This window comes from Gekko japonicus, unplaced genomic scaffold (genome assembly GCF_001447785.1).
Source record: "Gekko japonicus isolate JY-2015 unplaced genomic scaffold, Gekko_japonicus_V1.1 scaffold576, whole genome shotgun sequence".
In the NCBI taxonomy this organism is placed as follows: Eukaryota; Metazoa; Chordata; class Lepidosauria; order Squamata; family Gekkonidae; genus Gekko; species Gekko japonicus.
Genome location: NW_015172022.1, coordinates 91,302 through 101,477, shown reverse-complemented (window position 1 = coordinate 101,477; position 10,176 = coordinate 91,302). Strand labels below are relative to the sequence as shown.

Genomic DNA, 10,176 nt, shown 5'->3' with positions numbered 1-10,176 from the left:
AATAGCTCTTTTGCAGTTTCAGTGTCATTTTCTTGCAATACAATAGCTCCCCAGAAAGTATCCTCCCATAGGCAATAATGGAACCCCAACATTTTAGAATCCCCCCAAAATGGTATTAGGGATCTGCACAATCCAGAATACCAGTATGGAAACCATTTCCAAAATCCAAATTATAAAAATAACATCCCTTCCTTAAGTGCACATCCCTCCATTCCACAATCCATTCCAATGGAGGAAGCTCTTTTTCTGTGCTGGGGATCATGTACACCTGCAGTCCACTGAAGTGATAGTTAACAGGTAATTTGACTCGGAGGTCTGTCAGAGTGCTTATGGAGTGCAAATATCGGAGCTGATTTTTCACTAAGAGTTACAAACAGGGAAGCCAGTTTGTTGAGCTACCCTTTTATTCCCTCCCATTATGTTGGCAGGAACTGGAGTAAACATCCCACTAGTTCCTAGTTACTACCCAGTAACATACAGAGGGGCTCAAATTCTTCTGCAAACCACCTACAATCATCAACTTGTGCATAGTTAGACATTCAAACACTGCATGGCCTTATCAATGTAAACATATGAATGAAGGGGCATATGCAAAGTTTTGCCACTAAACAAATGACAAAATAATAGTTCCCCCTTACAGTGTAGAACCAAAATTTAACAATTGGTGCATTGTAGAATTCATAGATCTTCCGTCCAAAGGGGATCAATCTATGCCTGCTGTGAACTTCCTCTTCCTCCTTCTTTCGTGAGGACTCTCCATTGCCACGTCCCAGCATTGCCTAAAGTGAAAAAGAATAGATGCTGGTATAGTTGATTAACTGCAAATTGCCATTTCAGTTTAACTGGACCCAGCAAAGACAAATATGGAATCAATGAGCTGGAAGCCTTATAAGCTATCCAGTGCGACCCCCTGGTCAACTCAGGAAACATAGAGCTTCTCTGACAACTGCAAATGGAAGACTGCAAGGGAAAGCCCCCCCCCAAAAAAAATTGGTTCTATTGAATTTGGTTCTATTGTTGAACAGCTCTCACTGTTAGAAAATTCCCCTAATGTTCAACTGAAATTTGCCCTCCTGTAATGTGAAGCCATTAGATCTAGTCTTGCCTTCTGCAATGGCAGAGAATAAGTCTTTGCCTTTTCCCATCTTTAGGTATTTGATTAACATGACCATACTTGCCCTTACACTTCTGTTCTCCAGGCTAAACATACCCAGTCCCTTCAGCCTTTCCTTTTAGGACTTGTTTTCAGTCTTTGTTGCCTGCTTCAGTCTGCCTACATCTTTCGTAAAGTGCAGTGGTTTAAACTGAACTCAGTATTCTGTGTGAGATCTGTCTAGTGTAGGATAGAGTGCGACTATTACTTCTCATACTATACTTCTATTAATGCAGCCCAAAACTTGTTGCAGCAACCTCAAGCTGCTGACTCATGTTCAGATTGTGATCAACTGTAATACTGCCAAGTACTACTCCCTTCCTACATCTCTGCATTTGATTATTTTTACAATTCCATTTTGTTAGTCCAGCTTTCCAACCTATTGTGATCATTTTGAATTTAGTTTTCTAAATTATTAGCTATCTATTCTACTCCCCCCCATCCTTGCATGTGATAAGGATTCCCTCCACCTCTTCATCCCATCATTGATTAAAATATTTATTTATTTATTATTTCAATTTGTATCCCACCTTGCCGGGCGAACTGGCTCAAGGCGGCGGACAGACATTAACATGCAATAAAACAATAAATACAATAAAATACACAAAAGCAACCTACATACCATCATAAAGTGCTAGTAAGGACAGTACAGAAAAATGTATTGGGCCCAGGAGGGAACCTTCCAGCATCACACTCAAAATCTCCCTCCAGATTGATTAAGTACCACTGATAAGTACTCCATGAGTATAGTTCTTTAGCCAGCTGTGAACCCACCTGAAGGTACTGTCATTTTACCCACAGTTAATTAGCTTTTGAACCAAAATATAATGGGAGACTTTGTCAAATGCTTTGCTGAAATAAAGATATTGTTACATGCATTCTACTTCCCTGATGAGTGAGAAATTCAGGCAGCAATGCTCTACCCACATTGCTTCCCTGTGGAAGACATAGAGTACTGGAGACTTACAGCATTTGTGTAGTATTCACATTATTTACAAATGTAGATCACAGGGGGAAGCATAGAGAGCTTCTTACTTGTCAGCAGATATGCTACTCCACATTTGATCCTGAGAGATCTGGCACCTCTTTCCAGTAGTTTCAGTAGGGTTGCCAGGTCCCTCCTGGCAACTGGCAGAGGATGGGGGGAGACTTACCAGGAGAAAGAGGAAGGCCCAGGCCACGTCACTGGCAGGCCTCGTTTCGGCTCCGGCAGAGAGGAGGCCAGGGGGTGGGGACATGTAGCAAGCCCCAGCAGCCCTCCCCTCAGTCGGCCGGGAGGAGAAAGATGAAGTAAGGTAAATTGTGGATATCCCCCCCAGCAGTGTTCCCTCTAAGCTGAGTTAATGTGAGCTAGCTCACAGTTTTTTAGCCTCCGACTCAAACATTTTTGTCTCCGCTCAGGAAGGATGGCTTCAGAGCAAATAAATTTATGCAGTAGCCAAATCACTCGCTCACAACTTTAATGCCAGTAGCTCACAAAGTCGAATTTTGGCTCACGGGACTCCACAGCTTAGAGGGAACATTGCCCCCCAGCCTTTCCAGGCCCTGGAAAGCCCTTCCTGACCCCCCCGTCTTGCCAGGCACGCGCTAAAGCAATGCACAGAGTCTAGTGGCACTTTTAAGACCAAGGCTTAGTCAGGTAAAAGCTCTCTGTGAGGGCAAATCTGCATGATCCCCCCCCCATAGGTAGGAATGCACAGAGTCCAGTGGCACTTTTAAGACCAAGGCTTAGTCAGGTAAAAGCTCTCTGTGAGGGCAGATCTGCATGACCCCCCCCCATAGGTAGGAATGCACAGAGTCCAGTGGCACCTTCAGGACCAAGGCTTATTCAGGTAGAAGCTCTCTGTGAGGGCAGATCTCCATGATCCCCCCCCTTAGGTAGGAATGCACAGAGTCCAGTGGCACCTTTAAGACCAAGGCTTATTCAGGTACAAGCTCTCCCACTTTCTGACACACTTCTGGTGATGTCAGGGGGTGTGGCATATGCAAGTAAGTTATACTAATAAGTTATGCTAATGAGCTCCTGCACCTCTTTTTCTACAAAATGACCCCTGGTCACTGGTATCACATAGGAAGTGACACCATCACACTGCAACATTACTGTGACACTCTGGTCTTTGCACAAAAATTCTATGGTAAAACCGGCTTCTACCATAGAGTTTTTGCCCAAAGACCAGAGTGTCGCCTGGACATCAGTGGTGTGATGACATCGCTTCCTGTACAATGCTAGTGATGTATCCTGGGTCTTCCTTTTTCTCCTGGTAAGTCACCCCGCCGACCATCTGATCAGTACGGGGGCCTGGTGGTGGGGGACCCTCACTTCCACTGGGGGGGGGCTGGCAAACCTATGTTTCAGCCAGCTCACATCAGTAACGCTCTACTTCTCTTTTTGTTTCTCCTAGCATCTCAAAGTGTGCTTCCTTCTCACGCAGAACACACTTGCACTCTTTATTCAGTCAAGAGAGGTGTCACCTCCTTCAAAGCCTGATGGCTGCTTGACCAGAGCCATTTAGGCCCATTAAAGAGATATTAACAATCTTTAAGAAACATTACCTTTCTTTTTGTGATTAAAACCCAAACCTGTAACACTATTATCCACCTAGAGAATGTCTAGTTACCTAACTAGATATACTGGCTGCCTGCTAGAAAAAAATAACAGGTTGACAAGAAATAAAAAAGTAAAATGATCATATTACTGAAATATTTCTCCATTCCCACACAAGTGTACATCTGCAATTCAGCTCCTTTTTTGCTATTCATGTTTGAATTCTCTAAACATTGATTTCTTTAACAGTTTTCACACCCTGTAAAGTCCTAATAGTGAATTTTTGACATGATCAGGAGACACAGGATAAAAATACTTCTTTGTATCAATAACAGCCACAATCCAGAAAGATATATGCTACCTAATCTTCGACATTTAACCTTATTTACATTCACTTTGTGCTACAGCAGCACACTTGAGCAATCAAGCAACATTTTTCTTTCCAGCCAAAATACAAGCACACTAAACAGAGACATTTTCTACACAAACGGGTCTCCCCACTCCTGCATTTGTATTCCTTTGCCTCTTTCACTCATTTCAGCAGAGGTTTTTGTAGTCCAAGATGCAAAAACACAATTTGTCCTCTCTTGCCGTGCAGCATCAGACTTCCCTGGTTCCAGGAATTCCCTTGCTGCGCCACAAGAGGGGGCAAACTGTTTTTGCTTCTTGGACTACAAACATCTGTGGGGAAATGAGCGAAAGTGGCGGAGGAATACAAATGCAGGAGTGGGGAGACCTGTTCGTGCAGAAAACATCAGAACAAAACAGAAATCTTAATAATCACAACTCTTTGAAAAGTTACTTATTTCTACCAAAGATCTGCACCACACTTTGTGCTATCAGGAAATTATGAAAGCACTTCATTCCTAGTGCATAAAATCACTTCGCATATTGTTGGCAATTCTGTAGCTGGCAGGTTCAGAATCTTTCCCAGCTTTTGGCTGCTGAAATGGTATGGCTCCCCTCTCATCTTCACAATTAGCGTCCTCATCAAGATTTACGAGGGGAGTAAAGTAGTTAGAAGTTGTAATAACAAAGGCTGATAAAGGTGAGCTCAAAGCAAGAAAATAATCAGTTTTAGTGTGTTCGCATACTGGTGGGGGAAAGTCTGCGTCAGGAGATCTTTTGCAAACACCCATTACTAGAAGCCAAAACACAAGCTCCCTGTGGAGCAAATTGGAAAAAGAAAAAAAGAAGGGAGGGGGGGGGGAGGAAGGAACAGCAAAAGTCTCCCAGCCCAGCCCAATATCAATGCTTCAGTTAGGTCATATAGCTTCAGCAATATCTTCCCCAGTTTGTACAACAAATACCTCCTGGTTCCTTGGCTGTAGGCTCTCAAGGCTAAAATCCAGCAGCCGGAGAAGCACGATACAGTCCAGGGAGAGTGAAAAAAAAACCTAAAATTTTATTTATTTATTTATTTATTTGATTTTAATCCTGCCCTCCCCGCCAAAGCAGGCTCTGTCGTAATCTCCTTTAAAACTGCAAAACTACAGACCAGCTATAGCTCATCAAAGTTCAGATAATTGTACATAGTTTCCCTTTGGGGAGAAGGTGAAGACCACCAAATAGGAGCTACCCACTTCTAGTTTCCCTTTGTCATCTCAGCATCTTTACTGTGTAACAGGACTACTGCTTTCTCCTGCTTGCTCAGAACATACTTGAAAAAAGCCCTTTTAATTTTAGTTTAGCTTAGCTTTCTGTTTTGTATACATACCTTGTTTAATTTTATGCTTATTTTATGCTTATCACTTAACTTTTCATGAAGCCACATTGGTGTCTTTTTCTTTGTCACTGGTATTATTTGTGATGGTGCCTGCAGAATTCCTTTTCATGCAGTCCCACCCATCTTGGTCTCCTGTCTCTGACAGATAACCTAGCTGTGAAATCTTCCTCTACCTTTATTAAAATCAATTTTCTGAATGCTCAAGGTACTCATTTGACTATACTTTTATTTAGTTATACACTGACTGCTTAATTTTGCAATAAAAATTAAGAAACATATCCCACTGTACATTCAACACATGCTCTATTCCCATCGTAAATGGCAAACTATTATTCATAACAGTGACTGCATCTTCAAATGCTGGAACAGAAACACTTCAAAATTAATTGAACCATGAAGCCCTTCCCACCTTTCAGCTCTTGGAGAACAAGTCCAAGTATCTACTTTTTGCTTGCTTTTATTGTCCTCCCTATAATTGCTTTCTATTAAGTAACTATTTTATAGAAAAAGTTAACAACAAATCAATGGTTGAAAGAAGACAGAACTGTCATCTATGATACTGGGAACAAAATATGCAGGGAAGTATGGTCTAAAGGTAACAGGAATGGTATATACTAGATTAATATTTTATACTTCAATGACGTCCTTAGAGAAATAGCAAGCATAATTCAGTGGCAGGTGTTCATCCCTCCAGATTTCACAGAGAAGAATTTTTGGTTACATAGCAGCAGCTGCCAATCAATAGTCAAGGTGAAACTGAGCATTTGTATTTAATTTTGAGTTTTCTGCGTTCTTAAATGGATAAAGTTTTAAATGTAGATGGCCAGGAGAATTTAAAATGATAATAAGTAAGCCAATACAAAATCTAGCAAATCTTACTTTTTGTGGTAAATATGGTAACCTTAACCCTGTCCTGGTACATGAAGTAGTAACAGAAATTATAAGTTTCAGCAGTAATAGTAGGAAAAAATGTTGTACCTTCACTTAGATGGTGTTGTACTATCCCTTTAAACTTAAGTCCACATGCAAGGCTCCTGGACTTATCCGGGGGGGGGGTATTTTGTGGCTTGGGTCAGGGAGTGGGACATGGGGAGCTGGAGATGCCTCTCCCCTTACCTCGTTGCCATGGCAGCTCAGTGTGCTAGACCTATGGGCAGGCTTCTGAAGTGTTGGCTTCAGCGCCAATCACAGGTGGCACTGGGAACTTGGCAGGGCTGCTTATGCAGACCAGAAGGACAGTGTTCTCTCTCTTGTCCACCAGGCCTCCTTTTAGCTGTGCCCTGTCATGGAGTTCACAGTCATATTCCTGGATTTCCTGCTTCTCCTATATCACCATCTGGCTGTCATGTCTGGGATTATTTTATTATATTCAGGTGGCTCAACAGCTTGCACCCATTTCTGAATCACAGAAATCTTGACATGAGGCATGTTACTCATATATTTGTGATACCCAGACTAGATTAAGCTTTGAGGAGTATTTGATAACCACCACTGGACTAGAATGTGGCAACAAGATAGTCACAAGCTGGTAGGATCAAGCCATTGGGAGCTCTTATTGCATGTCAACTATATGCATTGATAAATACTTTCTAGACCCAATGCAAACTGAGGTAGGGAACTTTATAGTGTCAGGTTTGTGGCCACACTATCTCATTTAACTTTTCCTCTCAGCTAGTGTTCAGGGACTGAGGACATCATTGGAGCTCCTTCCCCATGTGCCCCACTGTGTGAATTACGAGTGGGCATGAGAGTGACAGAGAAAGGACCTTCTTACCAGAACACCTAACAGGGGAACTGTACCTGGTCCCATTCCTGCAAGTATTTCAGAATTTGCTGAAGATGGTACCATTTGGTAAAGGTTTATTTATTCATTTTTCATATTTATTGCTCACCTTTCCCACAAACGAAGGGTGGGTAACAAAATAATAGTGACTTTGTCTTTGGCAAATTTATCACGCTAGTAACTATATTTTAAATATGCTGCTGACTTTTGTTCTATAACTTGGTGGATGCTTTCTTTATTAGCTTGATGTGCATTTTTGCTATTTTTAGATTTATTGTAACTTGCTTTGGGAACAATTTTAGGGGGAAAATTTATTTGTTTATTCAATTTATACCCCGCCCTCCCCGCCGAGGCAGGCTCAGGGTAGCTTACATAAAAAGGTATATAGAAATACAATTGAAATCATTCATAAAAACAGCTATAAACAAGTCAGTTATCCATTTTCCTAAAGTGCCAGAACAATACTCAGATAAAATGCAAGAGCAGAGATTTCTAGATTAACAATACTACTTAGGTGACAGTCCTGATGGTATTTTCACATCAGCTCAGTTTGGTTGACTAATTTGTGCGGTGAGACAGGCTGAAGGTGGCAAAGCCAGGGCACAGGGTCACTCCCTGGTGTTTGAGGCGGCTCCTAATTGAAGACCTGGTGGAAGACCTTCATCTTGAGGCCCTGTGGAACTGTAAAAGGTCCCACAGGGCCCTGATCTGTTCTGTGAGCTCATTCCACCAGTACAGAGCCACCACTGAGAAGGCCCTGAATGCTTTCAGCACAGGCTGGATGTGCTCCCGCATAGAGAGACCCATCAACAGCCTGGCTGCAGCGTTTTGCACTAGCTGTAGCTTCCAGATTTGGGAGAAGGGCAACCCCATGTAGAGAACATTACAGTAGTCTAATCTCGAGGTGACCATCGCGTGGATCACTGTTGCCAAGTCATTTTGTTTGAGGAAGAGAACCAACTGCCTGATCAGCCGAAGATGACAGAAGGCTGACTTGTCAGTGGCTGCTACCTGGGCCTCCATTGTTAAAGAGGCATCCAAGAGCACTCCCAAATTCCTAACCTCCAGTGCTGGCACCAACTGTGCCCCATTGAAGGTCAGAGGTGGGATCCCTACCCTCAGGCTGCTCCGGTTCAGGAACAGGACCTCCGTCTTCGTTGGATTCAGTTTCAGTTGACTCCGTCTAAGCCAATTAGCCACGGCTTGTAACTTCCGGTCCAGATCTTTGAGTGTAGAGTCAGACTGGCCACCCAAGAACAGATATAGTTGGGTGTCATTCGCATATTGGTGACACCCCAGCCCATGCCTCTGGGCAATCTGGGCAAGGGGGCACATATAGATGTTGAAAAGCACTGGGGAAAGTACCACCCTTTTGGGAAAGCTGTTCCCGTATCACCACCCTTGGTCCCTGACTCTGAAGGAAGAATGTAAGCCATTGCAAAGCAAGCCCCTGAACTATATGGTCAGGGACCTACATACCACCTTTCCCCACATGTTCTCCAGAGAGCACTATGATCGGAATCCCAAAATCGCCTGGCTCTGCTAGGCCCCAGAGAAGCAAGGCTGGCTGTGATGAGGGTCAGGGCCTTTTCAGTGGAATGAGCTCCCAGACCACATCAGGGCCCTGCGTGACCTTTTACAGTTCCATAGGGCCTGCAAGATGGAGCTCTTCCACCAGGCCTTTGATTAAGGAGCTGCACTATTATTATTATTATATTATTATATTCAATTTATATACTGCCCTTGACAATTGAGGCCCTGGTCCTGATATTTACACCAACACCAATATTAATACCAATATTAACATCATTACAAACCGCTGAATATAACCCAGACTATGCTAGCAACTGATTGTTTGTACTGTTGGATACTGCTCATGCCCACCATCACATATGAATCACCATAGTTCTAGCACTAGAATTTTGTATGTTTTATGTGTATATTGTTATTTTAGTTAAATTTGTTTTAGTTGTGCAATATCCTATGTAAACTGCCCTGAGCCTGCTTTGGCGGGGAGGGCAGGATAGAAATAAAACAATAAATAAATAAACAAATCATTAAATTTGTGTGAATATTAAGTACACAACTAGTGAATTTTGGTTGGAACTAACTAAAGGAGCCCTGCTTGTTTTGCTTAATTTTTCATTACAATACTTAGGATTCCTAGCTGGCCTTATAAGGCAGGTGCTGCTCAATTTTTGATGTTCTGGCTTTGGAGCATCTGTTTTGCTAACCTTAATTAAAAAACTAATTTTTCCAATAAATTTTGAAGCTTCTTGATGAGATATTTTTGGGCTTATTGTAAACTAGGAATAAGGCCCGTTGTGGAAATAAATACAACGAGATCTAGAAAGAGGCTCTGGGAGAGTGCTCTGGCTTTGGGCAAACAGTGTCAGTTTGCTGTGGTGACCTCAGCAGGGTATAATGACAGAGTCCACTGTTTTCTCCAGAGGAACTGATCTCTGCTACCTGAAGAGCAGTTGTAATTTTGAGTGATCTCCAGCCCTCACCTGGAGATTGGCAACAATTGTTACCCAGCACAAAATGGCTGGTTTGGAGGGTGGAGTCTATGGCAGTGTACCTGTCTGAGGTCCCACCCCTCCTCAAACCTCACCCTCTTCAGGCTCCATCCCTCAAGTCTCCAGGAATTTCCCATCTGGAGTTGGCAACCCTATCAGGACTGGCCCCAATGTGTTTTCTCCCAAAGGCCAAAGTAGGTGACAGGACCAAGCTTAGATGCCTACCAACAGGCACTGAGGGGAATGTAGGGTTGCCAGCTCTAAGGAGGGAAATACCTGGAGGCTTGGGGGGTGGATTCTGTAGAGGGCAGGGCGACGGAGGCATCGGCCTTCTGTCGCCCGCCTTGCCCCCCCAATCTTGGCCCGGGCGCCCGCGGCTCCTGCCAGCGGCCGCCCGACTCCAACCCCCCCGCGGCCACTCCAGCCAGGCGACGGAGGCATCGGCCTTCC

General features: G+C 43.4%; 1 protein-coding gene across 1 annotated transcript in view; it reads right to left on the bottom strand.

The window, feature by feature from the left end:
- TRPM3 (transient receptor potential cation channel, subfamily M, member 3) overlaps positions 1–10,176 on the bottom strand; it is a gene marked incomplete at its 5' end in the record, with an annotated part of 125,436 nt that overhangs the window by 43,576 nt on the left and 71,684 nt on the right. The window contains one exon of the mRNA XM_015420511.1: positions 639–779. Within this exon, the coding sequence (XP_015275997.1) occupies positions 639–779 (141 nt within the window). The remainder of the gene's footprint in view (positions 1–638; positions 780–10,176) is intronic.